This window comes from Conger conger, chromosome 11 (assembly GCF_963514075.1).
Source record: "Conger conger chromosome 11, fConCon1.1, whole genome shotgun sequence".
In the NCBI taxonomy this organism is placed as follows: domain Eukaryota; kingdom Metazoa; phylum Chordata; class Actinopteri; order Anguilliformes; family Congridae; genus Conger; species Conger conger.
The window spans coordinates 3697481-3722292 of record NC_083770.1 but is presented as its reverse complement, the minus strand read 5'-3'; the positions used below and the strand labels follow the sequence as shown (position 1 = coordinate 3722292).

At 43.0% G+C, this 24812-nt stretch overlaps 1 protein-coding gene and 1 pseudogene across 2 annotated transcripts; one reads left to right on the top strand and one right to left on the bottom strand.

Moving 5' to 3' along the window:
* The window catches only part of LOC133140479 (dual specificity protein phosphatase 4-like), a 257554-nt pseudogene that overhangs the window by 91922 nt on the left and 140820 nt on the right, over positions 1-24812 (bottom strand).
* On the top strand, positions 135-23204 carry agpat9l (1-acylglycerol-3-phosphate O-acyltransferase 9, like). 2 transcript variants are annotated; one of them, XM_061261013.1, is made up of 13 exons: positions 135-285; positions 1075-1245; positions 1728-1794; positions 9867-10161; positions 12803-12877; positions 14526-14615; positions 14732-14825; positions 15112-15227; positions 16016-16071; positions 16173-16258; positions 16650-16778; positions 19597-19676; positions 21406-23204. In XM_061261013.1, exons 2-13 carry the CDS (start codon positions 1102-1104, stop codon positions 21503-21505), a joined length of 1332 nt encoding a protein of 443 aa, XP_061116997.1. In that variant the 5' UTR covers positions 135-285; positions 1075-1101; the 3' UTR covers positions 21506-23204. The 2 variants fall into 2 exon arrangements, with proteins under 2 accessions (XP_061116997.1, XP_061116996.1); XM_061261012.1 differs by lacking the exon at positions 135-285 and having other exon boundaries at positions 982-1245.

Genomic DNA, 24812 nt, shown 5'->3' with positions numbered 1-24812 from the left:
GAAGCTGTCATATCTATTTCCAGTCCAAGGAACAAATATTTTCGAGTTCAGCCCAATGGTATTTTGACACTATTGCTTCAAAATTTCCCTCAAGATGGCGCTCTTTACAATGTTGACAGACATTTCAGTCTATTGTTTTGAACTTTGAGCTACTCTTCTGACGGTAGAAAGATTACTGAAGACAGGTCAGTTCCTGAAGTGTACTGTGACTGAACGTGGATCAAGGCAGTCACGAACATTCTGAAGTTAGACAATGAGGAATATTTTTTGAGGAACCCTTTTCAGGTTTGTTGCATTAGATTTCACGCAAGAGTAATATCAGCCAGTTAGCCAGCTTGCTAAGTAGGGTATTGTTTTCGGTTGACCAGAAATCTGTTATATAAAAGTTTGTGCCGTGGGAATAGGTGCGAAAGACAAATGTGTGGGTTTGTTAGGCGATTTTATGGCTATTAACCCTGCTAGCAGTTGTGGCGGTCACCTTTGTTTTGTTCTTGCTGTTGAACGGAATTTGGCTTAAAATTCATGTAATCGAATGTCTGGTTATGCTGACGCGCGCTGGTTGAAATAGTATCTGGCGCTGTCATACAGTCAACATACTGTATGTACCGTGTTACAGTAGTTGATCTTGGGTTGTGGACTTTTTGTTGCAATCCGCCACTGATAGGGTGGTCAGGCAGATGCAGTCTTCGCAGTTTGACAATTTTAACTGTTTTTATTTTTTAGATAAAATAACAGAAAAAAAAAAGCCCAGAAAGGCGCATTTTGGCGAATCTGTCCAATTCCGAGTTGAAAATAGTGATAATATTACTACTGAGAGTTACTACGTGTAGCCAAGGCAAAAAGGAGCCAAGGCAACCTTTTTGATGGAAGTGACCTTACATGTCACGGTGGAATGCAATGCCCTGTATTTCACATTGGAAATTTCACAATCCCTCTTTTTTGAGGAAGTATATATTTTAGCTCAACATTTTAGCAGCTGAACTTTGCCTGGCCAGGAGGTAGAGTGCTAAGCCTCCAAAAGGAGAGATGGTCTCTTCCAGCCTATATCTTCATGCCAATGTGTTCTCTTGTCAGCTGACCAGAAATAACCAGGATCGAACAATGGACGATAGCTGGGATGCAGCCTTCACCTTTTTCAAGATGTGGTTTTCTGCGGTTGTGGCACTCATCATGTTTCCTGCCATGTTTGGAGTTTCTCTGGGAATTACAGAGGCCTACATGAAGGTCCTGGTGAAGACTCTGGAGGTAACAACGTCCTTCAGATGAGCCACCGTAAAATCAGTGCTCGCGGGAAAACGCAAGGGGAAAGGCTAGGATGTCATTGTGAATAGACCGAATGTGCAAATTCCAGTAGCCTCTGACCTTGTAAAAGATCTGCCTGTGATCCTGTCTTGACTCTGGTGTGTAGTGCTGAGGGTCTCTCAGTCCCGACATGCTTACAGATGAAGTCAAACTAAAATATTCAAGGGTAAACGGCCCTACAGTGTCGTTTCGAGGCTGCCTGGTTTATGGCTGCTGTGGGCGTGTAGCGCTTGCTGTTCACTCCGGGTTCATTTCTCTGCACGCACGGGACCCTGCAGCTGTTAGTTAAGAGTGAGTCTGGATTCCCGTGTTGAGCCGTGGCTGTGCGGCTCTCAGTCCAGCGCTGAGCCCCCGCCCCATCGCCCCGCCACGCCCGGCCCTGTGTGAGCGCTCACCTCAGATAACCTGTGTTGTTCTCGCTGCAGTGGGCAACCCTGCGGATCCAGAAAGGGAGAGGTGAACAGCAGATGCTCAAAGCGTCCCCGTCGAACGGTGAGTGCCTCACCGCCAAACACGTGCGTGACTCACTTGCAGCGGCAAATTGCTCATGATTTGCAAACCTGCTTAACCGGAACTTTCCTTTTGTTGTTTCGAAATGTAAAGGTGCAGTTACAATGTCAAAGTGCATTGGAAATCAAACTGGAGTCATTAATAGGATCTGTTGATTCATAAGGCTGGAGTCATTATTAGGATCTGTTGATTCATAAGGCTGGAGTCATTATTAGGATCTGTTGATTCATAAGGCTGGAGTCATTATTAGGATCTGTTGATTCATAAGGCTGGAGTCTTTTTTTGGTTTGGGTCTTTTCAGTGTCCTTGTGGTGTGGTTGCGGTATAACACCTCCTGTTATTATCAGATACCTTTATCTCTACTTTCTGATGATTGCAAAACAGTATTATACAGTATATCTGCTTTAATGAGTGGGTTGTCAATGTTTGCATCTCTGTATGTTGAAATTGCTGCCCTGTCTTGATTACCAGCCTCCGGTTGTATCTCAGTGGGAACCATTCTGGCTTCGTGTCAGTTTCTAACTGGGCAGCTGGCCTGGCCAGCAGGCTCCCAGCCTATCCTATCAGTCGAGTTTCACAACCACCGCCAGAGAATCTTCCCACTCGCCCCTCCCCACTCGCCCCTCCTCTGGACTTCAACCCACATGCTGTTTCATATGTTCAGCTCAGCTGGTTAGAGAGAAGGTTCGAGTCATGAACTTGACTGTCTTAGGGTGTCAGTCAAGGACGTTCGACAGACGGCCTGGCATGGGCACTGGTCACTGGGGCGGGCCCGTCAGATTGTGGCAACCGGTACCAAGATGTCGCAAGCATCCGAATTTCGCAACTTTCCCCTAACAACTGCGCCAAGGATTTCTAGGTTGCTGAAACTTCTTTGGCCATTACTTAATGCAGCTAGAGCTGCAAAACTAATAGGTCACCATTGTGCTTTGCTGAACCAAGAGTATTTTAAATTTTAAAGAGAATAATGTCAAAGAGTGGATGCAAGCCAGCAGTGTTTGTGCAACACGTGAAATTGACATTGGCATGGTGTACTATCGATTCCTGCTGCCTGTCCATTCTTGCTGCTAAACAAACCACACATGCCCTCAAAAACCACAGACAACAGATTCTTCCCAAAAATGTTGCTTGTCATACTCTGTTCTGTAAAATAATGCTTTATCGCTTTCACTGTCAATGCCAAAAGATTGTGACATTATCAGTTTGCTGATGAAATCATAGCCTGTCAGCACAAGTTCATAAATACAGGTGACTGACCTACATTGAATGCTGTAATGTCTTATGATGGCTGAGTAGTCATTGTAATATCTATGACACCAACCTGATATAATATATATAATCCTCAAGATTGTGGGGATCCTAAAAATCTAATAAACATCTAATAATACAACTAATCTTATCTGTAGGAGCCCTGTGCACTTTTTGGATATTGTTTTGTGTTAAACATTTACAAAGTAAACACTTTGACATGACTTTCTGTTTTTACCAGACATTGACATCTGTTCAGAGTCATTGTATCAAATGGGATGATTAAGTCTTCTCATTTAGAAAATATTACGATCTACTTCACCATGGTACCAGATAATAGTTGAAAATAATTTTTAATTTTGTCCATTTTTTGTGTTTGTTTGTTTATTTCTATATTTGTTTATTTGCTGATTTCACAATTGCCTGCTGAAGTAACATGAACAAATAGAGAGAAAGAAAATTGGGGGCTAAAAAGGGCTAAACACAAGGAACTGTACAGAAGTTAATTTAATCTGAATAATTTCAACATTTTGTCAGAATCGATTGCTAATCATCACAAACTAACTAAAATAAGTCATTTAAATCATCCAGGTCGATATTTTTACTGTACATGTCTTCTAAGATTCTCCATTACTTAACACATCCTTCACTATCCCAATTTTTGGACAGTCATTCTTCCAAGGCTGAAGTGATGCTTAACTTTAAACTGACTCAGTGAAGAGAAGGTGGTACTGTTCTTCATTTTGAATACAGAGACAACTTTTGCTGGTACATAATTGTGTTCCTAACTGAAGAGTATTGAACATTGTGTATAGAAGCTGTATGTGTAGGTGAGGGGAGTGTAGTGAAAGCCAGTCTAACATCTGCCCCAAAAGAAAAACTGCAAGAACTGCTAGAATCAATGCATAATGTCCTCCTCTTCAATGGACCAATGGACAAAAATGAATGTACCATTTTATTTTTAAATGTTTGATGGAAACATTCTGAAATAATAACCTTTTTCTCAATAATAGCACTGCATTTCTTCATTTTACATTATTGGCATTTGGCAGACGCTCTCATCCAGAGCGACATACAGTTGATTAGACTAAGCAGGAGACAATCCTCCCCTGGAGCAATGCAGGGTTAAGGGCCTTGCTCAAGGGCCTAACGGCTGTGCGGATCTTATAGTGGCTACTAGAACCAGTGGGATTAGAACAACTGACCTTGCATGTCCCAGTCATTTACCTTAACCACTACGCTACAGGCCGCCCCATTTTACATTTCATAATAACAGCTACTATTTCCAAATGGCGTTTTTTCATAATAACTTATTTCCCAATGGAACTTATCGTATGCATATGTTCAAATTTGTCCCATTATTTTTAAATAGCAGATGTCAATCAACAGCAAGGAGGCGGCGGCCTCTTACCTGGGCTCTTGTCTCTTTTGGGTGAGGCATTTTGGCCACGCTGATTGGCTACTGCCAGAAACCTGGCAGGATGCAAGGTGCAAGGTGTTTGCACCCCTGGGCTGTAGATATGCTATTCCCGGAAACCCAGAGACCCTTTGCTAGAGCAGAGACTGCCAGTTGTGGGTTTACAGCGGTTGTTCGGCTGTGATTCTAAAGCTACCAGCAGCCTGGACCGTTTGTCTCCATCACAGATGTAGCAAGTACAGCAAGTCATTTATTTATTGCATTTTTACATTTTTATTTAGTTTATCCATACAAATGGCTGGACTTTGTCTCTCTTTCTCGTTAGCTTCTAGAGCATAATGTTTGTAGCTACAGCAATTTAACTGGTTTATAAAAAGCAAGATGCCGGCTACTGTGTGCTGCCATGATTTAACCAGTTAACTAAATTCTCAAATGTATCCATTCCCAAATTATAATTAAATCGGTAGCTGGCTAGCTAAAAAAATGTTGCACTTTAATAGGTAACAACATTCACTTCGCTCACCTGTAGGTGGCCAGTAGGTGCTCGAAGGCTAACTTCCTAATTTGGGGAAATGGGTTTTGTTGTGTCTTGTCTTTGTGAGAACAATTTGTGATGGTTTGTGATTCCTTTGTCAGTTTATTTACATGAATCTATGTTTTGTTGTCTAATATATTAAATATGTTGGTCAGAGTTGTAAATATGCCATTATTTACAGTAAGACCATTTTTTCCACACTGTGACGGAAATCCCCTCGGTGATATCTGATATCTTTCTGTGATATCTTTTGATATATACACTCAGTGAGCACTTTATTAGACTTATTTTTTAGACTTCTATTGCTGTAGCCTATCCACTTAGAGTTATGCATACCACTGTTGTAATGTGTGGTTATTGGTGTTACTGTCACCTTCCTGTCAGCGTTGACCAGTCTGGCCATTCTCCTCTGACCTCTCATTAACAACGCATTTCATTCTGCAGAACTGCTGCTCACTGGATTTTTTTGTTTTGTTTTTTGCACCATTCTTTGTAAACTCTAGAGACTAGTGCGTGTGAAAATCCCAGGAGATTAGCAGTTTCTGAGATACTCAAACCACCCTGTCTGCCACCAACAATCATTCCATGGTCAAAGTCACTTAGATCACATTTTTACCCAATCTGATGGTTGATGTGAACATTAACTGAAGCTCTTGACCCGTATCTACATGATTGTATGCATTGCAATTGGCTGATCAGATAATCACATGAATAAGTAGGTGTAAAAAAAGTTAAAATGTTCCTTGTATATATTCATTAATTCATTATCCTCACCTGCTTATCCTGAACAGGGTTGCAGGGGGACTGGAGCCTATCCCAGCATACATTGGGCGAAATCCTATATATATATATATATATATATATATTTTGTGTTGCCAACCTATAAAGAGGAGCTGAATCAAAATGTCTTTATCCCTCTGTGTATATTACAGTATCCTCCATATCTGCCCTCTAAAGCCTCTCACCATCTAGTAATTTTAATTAATTAATTTATTGATCTGGCTGAACATTTACATTTTTGTCTTGATTTTTATAAGTAAATACCAGTGGTATGGATATGACGGCATTGCGTTATGGATGTGACACATCTGAAATGCACATTGTTTGACAAATCGCCCAATCAAATTCTATCAAAGATTTCACATTTAGAAAACCATCTGCAAGATGCAAACGACAAGTTAGCTGAAAAAACAGGATGGCCAGGTTACAGTTTGCAAAGGGCATAAAAGAGCATGCAGAGTTGTAGAAAAAGGTTGGATGACTAGCTAGCAAGGTTGACTTGTATCAGTCAGAGTCATGGCAAGAGCAAACTGGAACTGCCCACGATCCAAAGCACCCCCCTCTGTGAAACATGGTGGTGGGGGTCTTATGGTTTAGGCATGTACTGCTGCCACAGGTGCTGGCTCACTGCTAAAGCAAGAAAGAAGTTTTACAAAGCCAAAACTGGAAAACTGTGGCTGGCTAGGTCCTTAATCCGATCTGAATCCAATTGTACATGCATTTCATATGCTGAGCAGGACTGACGGCAACAAACCCTTAAAAAAAGCAGAAGCTACAGACCTGGAAAAGCATCAACAGAGAAGATATGAGACAAAGTAGTAAACATGACTACTTTATTTTACATAACCTTCATATGTCCCAAATATTATGGTGTCCTGAAATGGGAGACTACAATGCAGTCCGTAAGTACTTGGACAGTGGTACAATGTTCTTTTGGCTCTGTACTCCAGTGCATTGGATTTGAAATCAACCAATGATTTAAAGCTGTATTTTACCCAAAATCACACAAACAATGGAATGTGCCATGGCAATAAACTGACGTTCTTTAATGTCTTTTTATTTTAATAAGCTTGCTTACCTGTCAGGTCCGTGATGTTCAAAAAGATACTGACAATTAGGAAAAAGGAACCTATCATAGATCAAAGATCAAATTGGTGAAAGTTGGCGGCTTTGCATATGATTTTTTTATCCAATCATATTTCAAACACCTGTTTTACAGAAACATTTCCGAAATTACCATAGCAGTTGCAGTCAGCCTCTCTCCATTACAAGATTCTAGAATTATCAATTAAAATTTAAAGCTCTTAAATTGAATAAATATTTCCCTTATTTACCTTACCTTATTACCTTATTTACCTCTCAATTTCCTTCAAAAAGCCAATCAATATAGGTGTCTGAAAATACATATTTTATGACAATGCATCCTGCACTGTAATGGTAATAACATGCTGTTTCATTAATACAATGGCCAAATTAATCTGTACTCCAAAATATACCCCCTAAGGGTAAATGTGAAAGAAGTTTAATTGGGAATTACGACTTTGTGGTCGTATCATCAGACCTGCGGCCGTATGTCTTGGACACTCGGGTGAAGAGAGGAGCAGAGCTGTCAACTGATCACCACCTGGTGGTGAGTTGGATCAAGTGGCCGGGGAGGCTGCCTGACAGACCCGGTAAACCCAAACGTGTAGTGAGGGTGAACTGGGAACGTCTGGCGGAGGCCCCTGTCCGCGAGGTCTTCAACTCCCACCTCCGGAAGAACTTCTCACGCATCCCGGGGGAAGCTGGGGACATGGAGTCCGTGTGGGCCATGTTCAAAGCCTCCATTGCAGAGGCGGCAAGCAGGAGCTGTGGCCAGAAGGTCATCGGTGCCTGTCGGGGCGGCAACCCAAGAACCCGCTGGTGGACACCAGCGGTGAGGGAGGCCGTCAAGCTGAAGAAGGAGGCCTTTCGGGCTTGGCTGGCCCGGGGGTCCCCTGAAGCAGCAGACAGGTACCGGGTGGCCAGAAGGGCTGCAGCTTCGGCAGTCGCTGAAGCAAAAACCCGGGTATGGGAGGAGTTCGGGGAGGCTATGGAGAAGGACTTTCGGTTGGCCTCGAGGAAGTTCTGGCAAACCATCCGACGACTCAGAAAGGGAAAGCAGGGCTTGTCTCAGGCTGTTTTCAGCAGGGGAGGAGAACTGCTGACCCGGACAGGGGCTATTGTCGGGCGGTGGAAAGAGCACTTCGAGGAGCTCCTGAACCCGAACAACACGTCCTCTGTGGAAGAGGCAGAGCCTGAGGACTCGGGGGAATCTGCACCTATATCCCTGGCGGAAGTTGCTGAGGTAGTCAAAAAGCTCCTCAGTGGCAAGTCGCCGGGTGTAGATGAGATTCGCCCTGAGATGCTGAAGGCTCTGAACATTGTTGGGCTGTCTTGGCTGACACGCCTCTTCAGTGTCGCGTGGAGATCGGGGACAGTACCTGTAGAGTTGCAGACCGGGGTGGTGGTCCCCATTTTCAAGAAGGGGGACCGGAGGGTGTGCTCCAATTACCGGGGTATCACACTCCTCAGCCTCCCTGGGAAAGCTTACTCTAGGGTACTGGAAAGGAGGCTCCGACCGACGGTCGAACCTCGGATTCAGGAGGAGCAATGTGGCTTCCGTCCTGGCCGTGGAACAGTGGACCAGCTCTTTACCTTGGCAGGGTTGCTGGCGGGGTCATGGGAGTTTGCCCATCCAGTCCACATGTGCTTTGTGGACTTGGAGAAGGCTTTCGACCGTGTCCCTCGGGGAACCCTGTGGGGTGTACTGCGGGAGTATGGGGTACCGGGGCCGTTGTTACGAGCCATCAGGTCCCTGTATAACCAAAGTGAGAGCTGTGTCCGCATTCTCGGCACAAAGTCAAGCACGTTTCCGGTGGGTGTTGGACTCCGCCAAGGTTGCCCCTTGTCACCGGTCCTGTTTGTGGTATTCATGGACAGGATCTCAAGGCGCAGCCGAGGTGAGGAGAGTGTCCGGTTTGGTGACCTCAGAATCGCATCTCTGCTTTTTGCGGACAATGTGGTTCTGCTGGCTTCATCGGACCGTGACCTTCAGCACGCACTGGAGCGGTTTGCAGCCGAGTGTGAAGCGGCCGGGATGAGAGTCAGCACCTCCAAGTCCGAGGCCATGGTTCTCTGCCGGAAAACGGTGGATTGCTCCCTCCGGGTTGGGAACGAGTCTTTGCCCCAAGTGAAGGAGTTCAAGTATCTCGGGGTCTTGTTCACGAGTGAGGGTAGAAGGGAGTGTGAGATCGACAGGCGGATCAGTGCAGCGTCAGCAGTAATGCGGGCGTTGCACCGGACCGTTGTGGTGAAGAAGGAGCTGAGCCGGAAGGCGAAGCTCTCGATTTACTGGTCGATCTACGTCCCAACCCTCACCTATGGTCACGAGCTTTGGGTAGTGACCGAAAGAACGAGATCGCGTATACAAGCGCCCGAAATGAGCTTCCTCCGTAGGGTGGCCGGGCTCAGCCTTAGAGATAGGGTGAGGAGCTCGGACATCCGGAGGGAGCTCGGAGTAGAGCCGCTGCTCCTTCGCGTCGAAAGGAGCCAATTGAGGTGGTTCGGGCATCTGATCAGGATGCCTCACGGGCGCCTCCCTTTGGAGGTTTTCCGGGCTCGTCCAACTGGGCGGAGACCCCGAGGGAGACCCAGAGCCCGCTGGAGAGATTATATATCTCTCCTGGCCAGGGAACGCCTCGGGATCCCCCAGGAGGAGCTAGAATGCGCTGCTGGGGAGAGGGACGCCTGGAATACCCGGCTTTGCCTACTGCCTCCGCGATCCGACTCCGGATAAGCGGGTGATGATGGATGGATGGATGGATGGAATATGTAAATTTGTAAATTTGTAAATTTGTTCATGCTCAGGTTGACTGTGGAATTGCCCGTATACAAAAACGTTTGTTTTAATATTGGCATTGCTTTGTACGGCGCCCCACCCAGGTAAATGGCCACCAGCCACCACAGGCTGGTGAGCTGGGCTGGGAAGGGGCTTCACTCGCTGCGGTGGCCTCGCAGAATCCTAGACCTTTCCTGCATTTCCCACATTGGCAGGAATCATCGAGCGGGGCGACGGCTCCATGGAGCAGGAGATGGGGGAGCTGAGGCGGTGCCGGCCCAAGCCGCCCACGGGCGGGGACTTCACCCTGAGCGACGTCTTCTACTTCAACAGGAAGGGCTTCGAGAGCATCATGGAGGACCAGGTGACCCAGCGCTTCACGTCTGAGGAGCTGGTCTCCTGGAACCTGCTCACCCGCACCAACAACAACTTCCAGTACATCAGCCTCCGCCTCACCGTGCTGTGGGGCCTGGGCCTGCTCATCCGCTACTGCTTCCTGGCGCCCCTCCGGTGAGCCCGCCCTCCTGTCGCATAACTTTTCCCCGAAAAGCCCACGTTTGGCTTTAATTAGGGAGGGCGAAACTGAGCTTTAGGATGTACGCAGTGTGTGTGCATGTGAACGTGTAAATACATTTCTCACAGAACTAAGTGCTCGTGTGTTGTTTGCCTTTGCGGGCCCATATGAGGTTAGTATGACGTAGCTAGCATAACCCAAACTATTTCCTTTTTAACGGCACTTGGTCAGAAAGCCTTTTACATTTAATATCTTGGTGAACAGAAGCAAACGTGAACTGTAAATGTTACAGAGTTAAAGATGAGACCTTTCTGGAAATTCTAAAGCAAGATTGCTTTTTATTTTCATTTTGTACTGTCTGTAACTGATAGTAAAGGAAAAGGGCAAAAGATGGGAACCCTTTTGGATTTTTCTGTGTTACTTTATTACTATTATTACTAAGGGCCAGACCCAGGTGATTTACTCGTTAGGCCTTCAATAAGTCAGGTGAGTATAATTCCAGGCCTGAAGTTCTTATTCTGAAGTAACTCCGTGCCTTATAAGGTATCCAACTGCAGTGGCTGTTCTGTCTGGTGTGAACAACACTTTAGAACATACCACCTTTTGTATCAGACCACCCAATTCTTGGGTGAGCAAAAGTATTGGAACATGTGACTGACAGGTGTTTCTTGTTCTCCAGATATAGCCTGTTAGATTGATTGGTTAAACAGTAAATAGTTCTGAATGTCTACTCTTGGTTTTAGTCTTGGGTTTTGCCTGTGAAGACTGAATTTGTGTTAGAAAAGATAAAACATGAAGACCAGAGAGCTGTCTTTGGGAGAAAAGCAAGCCATTTTGAAGCTTAGAAAAGAGGGGAAATCAAGCATTGGGGATAGCTTGTACAACAACTTGGAATGTCCTGAAAAAGAAAGAAACTGCTGACGTACTGAGCAACAGACATCGAACAGGTCGACCAAGGAAAACAACAGCAGTTGATGACAGAAACAGTGTGAGAGCTATGAAGAAAAACCACAAAACATCAGTCAGTGAAAACCCCAAAACATCAAAAAAAATCTCAGGGCAGGGATGAAGGTATCTCGTTCAACCAGTCAAAGAAGACTTTGCGAGCAGCAATATAGAGGCTATACCACAAGATGCAAACCGCTCATCAGTAGTAAGAATCGGAAGGCGAGATTACAATTTGCAAAGCATTACAGAGACGAGCCACAAACGTTCTGGGACAAAGTTTTATGGACTGATGAGACCAAGATTAACCTCTATCTAAGTGATGGAAAGGTGAAAGGGATCCCTCTCGCTACTGACCCAGACCATACAAGCTCAACTGTGAAGCACAGTGGTGGAAGTGTCATGGCTTGGGCTTGTGTGGCTGCTTCTGGAGTGGGCTCACTAATCTTTATTGATGATGTAACTCATGGAAACAGCAGGATGAATTCAGGAGTCTACAAAAACATTCTGTCTGCCAACTTACAGTAAAATGCGTCCAAACTAATTGGGAGGAACTTCATCATGCAGCAAGACAATGACCCAAAACACACTGCCTCAACACAAGAAAGGGCTTCATTAAGGTGAAGAAGTGGAAGGTTTTAGACAGGCCAAGTCAATCACCTGACAATTGAGCATGCATTCCACCTCCTGAAGGGGAGATTGCCTCCCCCACCCCCCCCCCCCCCCCCACTGTAAAAGAGGCTGCTGTAAAAGATGCTGCTGTAAAAGCATCAAAAAAGAAGAATGCAACAGTTTGGTGATGCCGCCTGATGGACAGCACCTTACTATTCCCATCCTGGCACCACAACTTTAATTTACTTAAATACTCTCTCTTCCAATACTTCAGCACTCTTATAGGTGCTATTTTTGAAGTAGTTTAACACATTTAGGTGTAACTACCAGGAACTAAAAGCAAAATTCGGAACTCATGTTTGTCTCCTGTTCATCTTTTTATCTCAACCTCAAATGTATTCAGTATATTGCAAAACTAAGGAATTGACCTCGCTGTTCCAATACTTTTGGAGGGGACTGTGGAATGTGGAAGCCTTTCCACATAATTCAGCATCTGAAGTATGCAAAAGAAAACATTGAGAAGCCTGAAGCCTTTTGGACTGACAAAACCAAAATTGAGCATACCTCAAAATCAACCATGAAGTATCTTCAGGAAAGACGGATGAAGGTTTTGGAATGGCCACCACAGTCCCCAGACTTAAATATGATTGAAAATCTGTGGAGAGATTCCAAACATGCCGTACATGCAAGTCGGCCAAAATTTTTTATTAAATTTATAACATTTTTAGAATCCACATAGCAAGGGAAAGGTTATGAGACCTTTAAGAGTTTGCTGGCTGCTGGCTGCTGTGTACATATTTGTCTACGTTGGCTTCATGTATGCATTTTCTCTCATCTGATGAGTTCTCTTCACTTCATGACTCCCTGCTAGTCCGCATTTCCCGATTCATTTTTAAATCTGTTCCTGTGGCTCTCTTCCCATCTCACCGTGTGTAGCCAATACATCTCGCTTGCATGCCTGAGTTTCAGTTTATGTGGATCCCTGTCTTGCTGCTCTATCTTATCTGGTTTTTATTGCTTAAAAATGTGAAAATGGAGTTGTTTGAGAGACCTCCTTTCTCCAATTTCTCTTTGTTGCAGAATCACTCTGGCAACCATTGGTTTGAGCTGGCTGGTGATTGGAACCTCTATAGTCGGTCTGCTTCCCAGCAGCAGGTAATTAATCCTCCTCGGTTCGGCTTGTGCTCTATTCATGAGTCATTCACCTGACGTTCTTTGATCAGAATTGCATATAAATCATCCAGAACACTAATGCATAGAGAAGCGGACGTGCCAATATGGAATGTGGTCAGAGCCGCAGTGTGTGGTCCAGGCAGTGTAGCATAATGGTCATGGAATTGGGCTTGTGACCTTAGGTTTCCTGGTAGGGCACCCCCTGTCGTCTTCTTGAGCAACATGCTTAACCTGAATTGCTTCATAACATATCCAGCTGTACAAATTGATGCTCATGTAAAACTTTGTTTAAATCGCTCTGTAAGAGCACCTGCTAAATGTTTATATATATTTCAGTTGGCAAGCGGTTCCCATTCTCAATAGTGCCTCTCCTGCTCAGCTGAAGATTTGCAGTCTACTGTAAATTAAAAAATGTGTTTATATAAAACAAAGGATGAATAAATAAAAATAAAATATTATATGCTTTTGTCTATTATTATTAGTACGGACAGTACATTTGAGGTCACTTTTATTTTTTTCTGAAAATGAATTAAGTCATTTCTTGAATTAAGAAAATGGCTATAGTATTGAAACAGGATTTAGCAATTTGTGAATTGACTTAATTGAAGGGTAAATGATGACTTGGTGCAGAAAGCCATGGCTGTCTTAGAAAGAGGCTTTATACACCTTGTGCCAATAAAACAAGTAAACCTGGTCTGTCTTTGCAATGGTATCTCATTCTGCGATCTGAAGGTTCTCGCAGATTATCAGTGTTGGATAGTAGGGTTGTAAACAGGGACAGAATGCATCTGAGGATGACACGTAGACTTGGATACGTCACCATCAGACCTGGGTCAAGTGCATAATTGGATTCCAATACTTGTCTGCTCAGTTGATCTTGCCTATTGCAATGGCAGTGTATTGCATAGGTTCCAATACAACATACAAGCTCAGTAAAGTGTATATAAGTATTTTAATTCAAAACAGTTATGTCTTTGACCCAGGTCTGGTCACTATGGTGGCCATCTACATGACAACAGTAATTTAAATTGAACTGATGTTGAACTAAGGTGTAAATGCAACTGCAACAGCACCCTTTTGGTGGAAGTTTGACATAAATATAGGTTTATCCAGTTTAGGACCACAAATGCCCCCTTTGTCACTTAAATGTTTTGATTAGTCCTCTCCTTTTATGCACACATAAAGGTACAAAAGGTCATTTTGGACTTCTAAAGGTCAAAAGAGGAATAGCAGCAACAAACACCCTCAAACCACAACACTGTTTATCCCTCCCCCTTCTCTGACCTTGAAATGCCATTGGCTCTGGCAATTAGAACCAATTTTCAACCAATGAGCTTGAATTATTGTCCAGTTATTCAATGTTTTGGTACGGAGTGTCAGGCCGTCAACTGTATATTTTGAAACCCGAATTTAAGGACTATAAACACAGACAGAGTGTGAGTCAACATGTCAGTGAGCCTTTTTCAATGATAGGAAGGGATTTACAATGGTCTTGTAACAATGTTTTAACCCAGAAATCTTACCTATTGTACCTTTAACTGAACCTTTTAAGACGAGAAATACCAAATAACATGGCACACACCTTCTGGGACACGACACTGTCCTCACCTCTGTATTCATTCTCTCAAAGGGCGAAGAACTGGCTGAGTGAGTTGGTCCATCTGATGTGCTACAGGATCTGTGCCAGGGGACTCTCAGCCACCATCCACTACCACAACAAGTGAGAAACAATTACATCCCGCTCATTATCAAGTTTTATTCTGTGTGATCCTGTGTGATGGGATGTTGGGCTGTGTTTTTGTCATGGTGTTTGTACGGTCTGTCTCTGATCTGCAGGGAGAACCGGCCAAAAAAGGGAGGGCTCTGTGTGGCTAATCACACATCGCCGATTGATGTCGTAATTCTGGCCAATGACGGGTGTTATGCTATGGTTAGTGCGATGAGTCTTATATGTTGGAAGTTTTCAAAGTACAAGAATCTGTTTTATTTTATTCGACAAAGATCTTTCCTTCTTAACCTTTGGAACAATAGGATTTTGGGAATGCTTTTGTTTTTGTTTTTTTCAAAATCCTAAATCCTCCATTTCTGCAACTCCATTTCTTTCAATTAACAGCAGTGATTGTTACATGAGCATTACGATATTCAGTTAAAAACTAAACGTGAGATCAGAAATATATATCTTAAAGGGTTAATGCTTAATTTCCCATAATTCATAGGTGGGTCAGGTTCACGGTGGCTTAATGGGAGTCATCCAGAGGTCGATGGTGAAATCTTGTCCTCATATCTGGTTCGAGAGATCTGAGATGAAAGATCGCCATCTTGTGACCCAGAGGTGAGACGGTAAATGAAAGCTTCTTATTGCAGCATATTAAACTGTATTATTTGTCTTTATTTTTACATATTTTTGTAATATAGAAGTTTGGCACAGAATAGCTGAGCAGTCTCTGAAATAACTTGTACTGTGCAGTCTGGACCTGAGTTGGCAAGTTACCATTAGCTGTTGCAGTTCGTATAAATGTATGATACTGCCAGAGGTCCGATATATGATACCTCTCTCTAGCAGTGAGTGTCTCTTCCAAACATGTTGTGTCCTGCCCCCTGGCAGGCAGTGCTTTGTGGGCGTTAGCTATTCTCCACAAATACTCTGGGGTTTTCCCAACCAATCCGGCAAAGGCCACAGCAGCTGTACATAATAAACAAGCTAGGGGAGGTGACATTGGAAAAGTCATAAACCACAGAGTCAAATGAACATAGTGTTTACATATTGTACAGGCTAGTAACAGGCACTCATTGATTTCATTGCTTAGCCTGGTGCTCAGAAACCAGGAACATCACATTGCATTACATTGCAGTTATTTATCTGACACTTTTTATCCAAAGCGACTTACAGTTGATCAGACCAAGCAGGGGCTGGTTGATAACACTAAACAGGGGACAATCCCCCCTGGAGCAATATGGGGTTAAGGGCCTTGCTCAAGGGCCCAACAGCTGCACTGGGGCTTCAACCACCAGCTTTCCCAGTGAAGCACCTTGGCCACTAGGCTATAGGCTCCCCTTAGGGAACCATAATAATTCATCAGACACCGAATGTGCTGTAACTGTCTCTTTTACCATTTTTAGGTTAAAAGATCATGTGGCTGACCAGACAAAGCTTCCCATTTTAATCTTCCCTGAGGGTGAGAGCCGTTTTCTTGCCCTTTGGTCACATGGTTGTGGTCGTAGCTGTGGTTAAAACTGTCCGTTTCCTTCATGCGAAATGACTGTGCCGCTGTCCTAGGAACCTGCATCAACAACACATCGGTCATGATGTTTAAAAAGGGCAGCTTCGAGATCGGAGGCACAATATACCCTGTAGCCATCAAGGTAACATTGTCCTCTTGCGCTGTTCATCTCTCCCGCTGTTCCTCTCTCCCGCTGTTCATCTCTCCCGCTGTTCCTCTCTCCCGCTGTTCCTCTCTCCCGCTGTTCATCTCTCCCGCTGTTCATCTCTCCCGCTGTTCCTCTCTCCCGCTGTTCATCTCTCCCACTGTTCCTCTCTCCCGCTGTTCATCTCTCCCGCTGTTCCTCTCTCCCGCTGTTCATCTCTCCCACTGTTCCTCTCTCCCGCTGTTCCTCTCTCCCGCTGTTCATCTCTGACCTGTTCATCTCTTTCTGTCATTACACTGTCTGGTCTTCAGTCCTGGCACATGTTGCCTAACACTTCAGCGTTCGTGACTGCTGTCTCTCTGTCCCTCTCTCATCTATCCCTTCGCAGTATGACCCCCAGTTTGGGGATGCCTTCTGGAACAGTGCCAAGTACAGCATGATCAGCTACCTGCTGAGAATGATGACCAGCTGGGCCATTGTGTGCAATGTGTGGTACTTACCCCCCATGACACAGGAGGTAGGAGTCCAGACCTGCCCCCTTCCCCCTGCCCTCTCCAGCCCGACACACACTGTAGGACTGGCTGATATACCGCAGTGATGCTTATCCCATGCAGTAACGCTCATTGCTGCCATGTGGCCTTGCCTTTCTCTTCATCTTTTCTTGAAGTGTGCCTGCTGCGGTTGTAAACATCCACACTTCAGAGGCTGCGTGAAATGCTTCCAGGGTGAAAAACCACACTGCCATTTTCTATTGGGTGATAAGACGGCCTATCACTGGCAAGGTCGTACAGCTTCCAAGAGATCATGTGATGTGCTTTTGTAAACGATGGAACTTATTGTATTCAATAATTATCATTGCGGTAAAATGCCATGCCCAAAATGACCCCCCCCCCCCCCCCCCCCCAGAATGAGAAAAGACAGTGAATGCAACACAAGTTCTGCACACAACGATGCTGATACCTTTCTATAGATCATTAATTTGAACACTGTTCAGGAGTGATTTTTACAAACCTCAAGCCTTTGAGCCAGAAAAAATAGGGTGGTGAATCATTTGGGTTGACATTCAGACACATTTTTTTTGACCAATTAACCATTCCTCCATGCAGAATCTTTTAGGATCAGTGATATCCTAGGGCTCACTTTCGTTCAGACCACAGGTTTTCGATAGAATTTAAGTCCGGATGGATGTTGTTTTTACTTAACCATTTCTGTGTGGATTTTGATGTACTGTATGTTTGGGGTCATTGTCCTGCTGGAAAGTTTGCCTACAACCAAGTATCAGCCTCTTAGCAGAGGCAACCAAGTTTAAATTAATTATACCATAATTATACCAACCAAATTAATTATACCATTGATCCTAACTGGTACCCCTGGACCACTGAAAGCAAAACATCAATGACCCACCTCCATATTTGACAGTAGATATGAGGTGCTTCTCCTTGTATACATTCCTCTTTTGCCGCCAAACTTGTCGATGGTGTGCATGGCCAAAACAGTTTGATTTTGGCCTCATCTGACCAGAGCACTCTCATCCAGCGATAATTCCAATGACTTTTGGCAAACTAAAAATGCTTGGTTTTGTGCTCATTAAGGGCTTTCTTCGTGCAATCCTTCCAAAGAGTGTGTTGATGTGGAAGCGGTCTTATGGTTGTTTTTGAGACTTGGTGTCACCAAGTTGGAAGCAATGCCTGCCCTTCTTAAACTGTGATCCTTGGGTTCTTTATTGCCTCCTGCCATCTGCCTCACCATTTGTGAGGACAATGTGCACTTACGTTGGCAAGTTTGCAACCATTGCATACGTTTTTTAATTTTTTCGGAATGTCGCAATACAGTTCCTTTAGCCTGAGATTAACTAAGTCAACTTGTATTGCCAATTTCACTTTCTTTGATTTAATTTACAATAATTGTTAGGGGTGTCAATAATTTTGATACCCATAGTAGGAAAAAATAGTTTACTTAATAAAAAAACATTTAAACATGAAAATAAATTAATTGAAATACATGTATATAGTTGTATATAGGCAGGAATACACCCTGGGCACACACGCAGGGCACACACACCATTCACTCACACACTCATACCTAGGGCAATTTAGACTCTCCAAACAGCCTAACCTGCATGTCTTTGGACTGTGGGAGGAAACCGGAGTACCCGGAGGAAACCCACGCAAACATGGGGAGAACATGCAAACTCCACACAGAGAGGCCCCGGCTGACGGGGATTCGAACCCAGGACCTCCTTGCTGTGAGGCGGCAGTGCTACCCACTGCACCATCCGTGCCGCCCTGCGTTCCAAATTATTATGCAAATTGTATTTAAGTGTCATAAAGATTAAATTTTTTGTTTTTCAATGAAACTCATGGATGGTATTGTGTCTCAGGGCTCTTTGGATCACTGAAATCAATCTCAGACACCTGTGATCATTAGTTTGCCAGGTGAGCCCAATTAAAGGAAAAACTACTTAAGAAGGACATTCCACATTCTTAAGCAGACCACCATTTTCAAGCAATATGGGAAAGAAAAATGATCTCTCTGCTGCCGAAAAGCGTGAAATAGTTCAATGCCTTGGATAAGGTATGAATACCTTAGATATTTCACGAAAACTTGATCATCGTACTGTTAAGAGATTTGTGGCTGATTCAGAGCACACACGGGTTCGTGCAGATAAAGGCACAATGAGGAAGGTTTCTGTCAGACAAAAACATCGGATTAAGAGAGTAGCTGCTAGAATGCCATTACAAAGCAGCAAACAGGTATTTGAAGCTGCTGGTGCCTCTGGAGTCCCGCGAACATCAAGGTGTAGGATCCTCCAGAGGCTTGCAGTTATGCATAAACCTTCTATTCGGCCACCCTAACCAATGCTCACAAGCAGAAACGGCTGCAGTGGGCCCAGAAATACATGAAGACTAATTTTCAAACAGTCTTGTTCACTGATGAGTGCCGTGCAAACCTGGATGGTCCAGATAGATGGAGTAGTGGATGGTTGGTGGACGGCCATGTCCCAACAAGGCTGCGACAGTTGATGACTTGAAAATTATGCTGACTGTCATTTGCATCGACTATTTAGGAAAATCAGAGAAAAATATAATTTGCATAATAATTTGGAACACAGTGTATATGCAAGAGAAGGACAAACGAATAGTCGGTGTCGTTAAAATGGGTTAAAATGCGTTAAGATGAGTTAAGATGAGTTAAGATGTGTTAAAATGTGTTAAAATGCATTAAAATGCGCTTGTCTGATGTACTTCAGGAATTGTATGTATCTCTGCTTGCACATTCTGTGCAAGTGTTCAGTATATCGACCTCAGGCTGACATACATTTCTTATCTGGACAGGAAGGAGAGGATGCTGTCCAGTTTGCCAACCGGGTGAAATCTGCTATCGCGCACCAGGGAGGGTTAGTGGACTTGTCATGGTAAGATATTCAGCTTTTTCTGTCTCTATGGCAACATCCAAAGTGAGTATTCATGGAAGAATATTTGTTGAATGTAAACAAGTGCTTTATTTGCCAGCTAAAATGAAGAACCCTCAGCATGTTTTTCTGCACATGGGCTCTGAATGTGTTAGTTTAGCCTCATTAGCTCTGCCATTTACCACTGATTGTGTATCAGCAACTCAACGTGCTGATGTACAATGCTGTGTTTATTCCTGTACAATTACATCACTTATTGTAAATGTATGGTCTCTCAAACAATTAACAAGCACATTTATTTGGCCTAATGTAACGACTAAATTTTAATTATGTCACATTTCTCCTTCCTGAATTTATTCTACCTCTGGCAGGAACTTCAGTTTATTTAAGACAGCTGTCCTCCAGATGGATCAGACCCATGTCTTGCATTGTAAAAGTTGGATAGAGCTGGAGATTATTTTGCACTTTTCTGTCACTGGGCAGTGCTATCATACACATGCCTCTAGGATGTCAGTCACAGTCTGTGCCCTGGTGTCGGGTTAAATAGTATGGAAGTGCTACTAGTGAATAAATGTCTAACTTTCTAGGTTTTTTACAATATTTGGGATATTTCAGTACCTGTCACAAAATGGTGACTGAAGGAATAATATAACTGTGAACAAACAAGACATTGAAAGTTTTTCCAGAGGCAATGGCGTCCATGTAGCCTACGGACACCTTGCGGGCCCAGATGTAGAAAACCTTTCCAACCCAAAATAATGTTTGTCAGGAGATAATGAAGTGACCTATGGGTTGAATTATTGACCGTGTGCGAACAGAAATGACCACATGAGTAGAAAAATAGCATGTGCACGTTATTCCCTTCCATTCACACTCATTTTCAGCTACTGAATTTGCCACTTAGGCCCCGTTTACATGACAACGGTGCCTGCCGAAAACGGCACACTTTTTTCCGTTTGGGCCTTTTGTTTACCTGACACCGGCATTTTGGAGGGCTGAAAACGTAAACTTTTGATAATGGGCTCCGGAGTGGAATTATCCGTATAAATTGGTAAGACGCAGTTCTTGTGAAGACGGTGGGAGGAGTGAGTCTAAAATCAGTCTAAACACAACAACACCGTTTCGCTCGGATACTGCTCTATAAACCCACCCAAGATATCAGAGTACATTGACTGGCAGGACTCCTAGTCAATGTTCTCTTGCAATTTTGCGCTTTTGTAATCCAGGGTCACTTTTAACAATAACTCCACCTCCTCGTCCGTCCACACAAAGTTATCGCTTTTCGCCCGTGCTTTTGCCACATTTGTTGTTTTGGTTTGTGCATGTTATTCTGTGGTGTTGAGTTGCAAAGCTGCACCTCCACCCACTGGCCGGGCATGCATACTACAGCGTTTCAAATGTTTTAACGTAATTTTATGCAGATTCTTTTGGAAATGCAAGGGAAAAACTTTTCAGTTTTGGAGAAACCGTTGTCATGTAAACAGGGCCTTAGTTTAATGTTCATGTGACACTTTGTATATTCATTCATTTTTACATGAGAAAAAAAACATTTGAATAGCTTATAAATAAACGAGATATCCAGGCTTAAAACAGATTGTCCCCATTGCTTGATTAAATACAAGGATCCATAACCAGAGTAGGGAGGCAGACGGGAGGCCAGGCCCGTGGCAGGCACGCGGCCCGTTTGCAGAGTGCCGGCGGCGCTGCTAAAGGTGCTAATGTGCCTCTGCAGGGATGGGGGCTTGAAGAGGTCAAAGGTCAAAGAGGCCTTCCGAGAGGAACAGCAGAGGAAGTACAGCAATATGGTCGTCGGGGACGACAGCAGCGACTAACCCCCCTGAACACGCGTCCGGGGCGTAACGCCAGCACACAGGCCCAACACGCCTGGAGCCAGGTCTCTGAGCCGGACTGTGCTTCAGGGGCCAGATACCTCAAGGAGCTGCCTTTTTTCCTGTCTGTTCTCCCTATGGATACGCTCATGCATACGTTTTGTTTCAGACACAAAGGGACTGATTTGCTTGTGCCACCATGTGGGGTTTTTGTTTTGTCATTGACTAACCTTTAGGAGGTATTTTCATGTTATTTACCATTATGAGTTGGGTCACATAGAAACACATAGAGGTCATAAGGTGGGAGGATTGAATCATCCCTTAATGTGGCTTATGCCTAATGAATGACTCATACGGTGGTCAACTTTGAAAAGTAAATCAAAACTAGTAAAAGAGTAATGTCTACTGCTGTGTCGACTATTTCCATAAATGTCATAAATCATGTCACGTAGTTTCATAACATTGAGTGTTTTTGTTTTTTAAAGGGGCATTTCACCCAAAAATTTAATTAAACTATCTTTCCACTGACCTGGAGTGCTGTATATATCCAGATAGTTTCGCTCAGTTTTGAAGTTTTCTAGATATGCAATGTAGCTCGACCTGATACAATGACTTCAAGGGGACAAGGTTTATGTGGTCTCTAAGCACTGAAAATGTACACTTGAAAAGCTCAATAACATAAGCTCAATAATGTCTCTTTTAAAATACAATGCTACAGTTATTCTAGAGCATCCGTAGAGTTGTGTGCATGGTTTCATCGAAAACTACTTTCAACTAAAGCAGTTTTTTGATGAAAATAAAATATACTGTGGTTACTCAGACATCAGCAGAGCCTATTTTCTTTGTAGTTTCTTCAAAAAACACCCGAATTACGGCAACTGTACATCTATGCAAAGTCTCAACCAAAGCAAGCCTGTGTTCTGGCCTTCAGTGTCAAGTGTGTTACATAATACTGGTGTGCTTTGGTTGGGACTTAATGACTAACCAGGGCATTATATTTGGAAAGGATTGTTGCTCTTCAGTTCTAAATACATTTTTGGTGTTTTGACACTAAACACCTTGTGCTGTTGAGGTCCATTGTCTCAGGTTGAGCTGCAGTGAATATCAAGATTGTTATCTAAACAGATGGTACAACTGGTTAAGTGTAAAGTTTATGGGCGAACTGCCCCTTTAAGTATCCCACCAATATTTGGGCAAGAACATAAAAAAAAATACAGAACCCACTCTACAGTATACTCTTTCTATACGTGTTCAGTTGCCATTGAGTTAGTACTGTTTGTGTTTTTGTGTTCAAATGACCGTTTCAGTTTGGCAAACTCTTCTGTATCTCCGCCATGCTGTATGTGATATTAACAGGTTCCATCCATTGATATTGGAAAATGTTTTTGTTCTGCTGTGTAAAACTGTGATTTACTGGTCAGATCAAAGCATTTCATGTGTAATCAAGGTTAGTTTCATCAGGTGTGCTTGATATCAAATAATTGGATCCAGCTAGGGATGCCCAAGAATATATCCCTTGAATGAATGTGTCTCGCAGTTGTCAACCAATCCAAGCTTTTAATGCCTTCCATTCACAAGATTTGTGAATAGTGCGAAACCTGTTCTAAGCTTGTTAACCCAGATGAGTACATTCTGCCAATTATATCTGGTCTTGTCTGGTAATACTTTATTAATAAAAATAAAGTGTCCAAACATCATCAAAGAGATTTTACTTCTTTTTTTTTAAGAACCATGTTGTGACTACAAAAATATACATTAGTGGCACATTAGTGAAACACTGCATTTATAAACATATTTTGCCGATTCATGCAGTATTTTTTATATAATAAATGTAATATGTTCTAAATATAATATCAGCATAAAAAACAAAATGATTAAATAATGACAATTTGTGTTAGATAAGTAATGCCCTCTTATACCGTATGTTTTCGTTCTTACCGACATAATTGAGCAATCTAATGTATTTTACCATTTGTCATTTTATAATCAGCTCGAATATGCATTTCTTTGTCCAGTCCTTTTATACATACTTCTTTTTTTTTTATTATTCATCTTTTTCAAATTACTGATGGTCACTGGTCACTTGAGAAACATTTTCAGACTGCTATACTTCTTCAAGCACTATGTTTCCATAATTTGTGCCCCTGGTTGAATTATTAATCTAAAGCAAGGTAAACACAATTGCATATACCTTTGATAAAGGCATGACAAAACTTGAACTGACCTAGTACATTTATTCAATACATTCACCAGCATGCTACAATCTCTTCCGATTAAAAGGAATTATTATTCATATTGCCTGTCAATTTTTCTCCCCTTCCTGAATTCCGGAATATCAACTTCAAGATGATATCCTGCTCATTTTCTGCTGTACTACTGTATATTATGGATATATGTAGTATATGAAATCATTGCTCTCGTTCTTTGCTTCATACAGCAATGTGCACTATGGCTCTGTTTGTCCTTGACCATTTTTTTAAACCAAAAACAACATCAAACTACCAAACTAAGACACCTTGCTCTACAGTACTTATTCCTTTCATGTGGAATCAGCCTGTTCCACTACAAGAAGTACTGTCCTCCCTTCTATTCAGGATTAGCCTGATTGGATGAGATTTCCGTATTTAAATGTTTAATGCTCACATGTGGTGATGTGTAACGATGACCATCGTCTACAGAAAGAGCTTTGCTGATTTTTCAGGACATTGGCAACATCAGTCCGTGAACATGTTCCTTTCCTCACGGCGCCTTTATCTTATGAATACAGGAACCGGGTAAATGGCATTACAGATACAATAGTCAATGCCATTTGTATCACTTCAGAATTGTATCCATTCTGTTAGACCTAAAAAAATAATAATAATAATAATACTTTTCTCCCTAACAGGTGAGACATTTACAAATATGATTGATTAATTGACATTTAAATGTATGAAATGTTCATTATGCCTTTGTACTTCATACGTTTCCAACATGCATAATTCATATGTGATACATTTTGCACTGAGATCTGATTGCACTCATGCTGAGATGAGGCTCATTCATTTTCTTTCATCTGTGACAGGAAAGTGTATCACAGTGGGTTGTGTGAAAGATTGGATAAGTTCTTCAAGAACAAAGTAGCAGTCCAATACCACTAACACCAAAGACTCCATTATGTCCATGTATAAATATAGTGGCACATACATTGGGCTCCTTGTTAAATTATTGGCATCCTTGATAAATATGCACAAAAAGTCTGGAGACTGTGATGGCTATTGCAGAACATTGATGTTGTTTTTACCTAACCATTTCTGTGTGGATTTTGTCA

Bases quoted from the DNA above. Each gene is read 5' to 3' on its own strand.
- agpat9l (XM_061261012.1), top strand. From the start codon at position 1,027: ATGGTCTCTTCCAGCCTATATCTTCATGCCAATGTGTTCTCTTGTCAG. The intron at 1,246-1,727 runs GTAACAACGTCC...TTCTCGCTGCAG, and splicing joins TCCTGGTGAAGACTCTGGAG to TGGGCAACCCTGCGGATCCA. The intron at 14,616-14,731 runs GTGAGAAACAAT...TCTGATCTGCAG, and splicing joins ACCATCCACTACCACAACAA to GGAGAACCGGCCAAAAAAGG.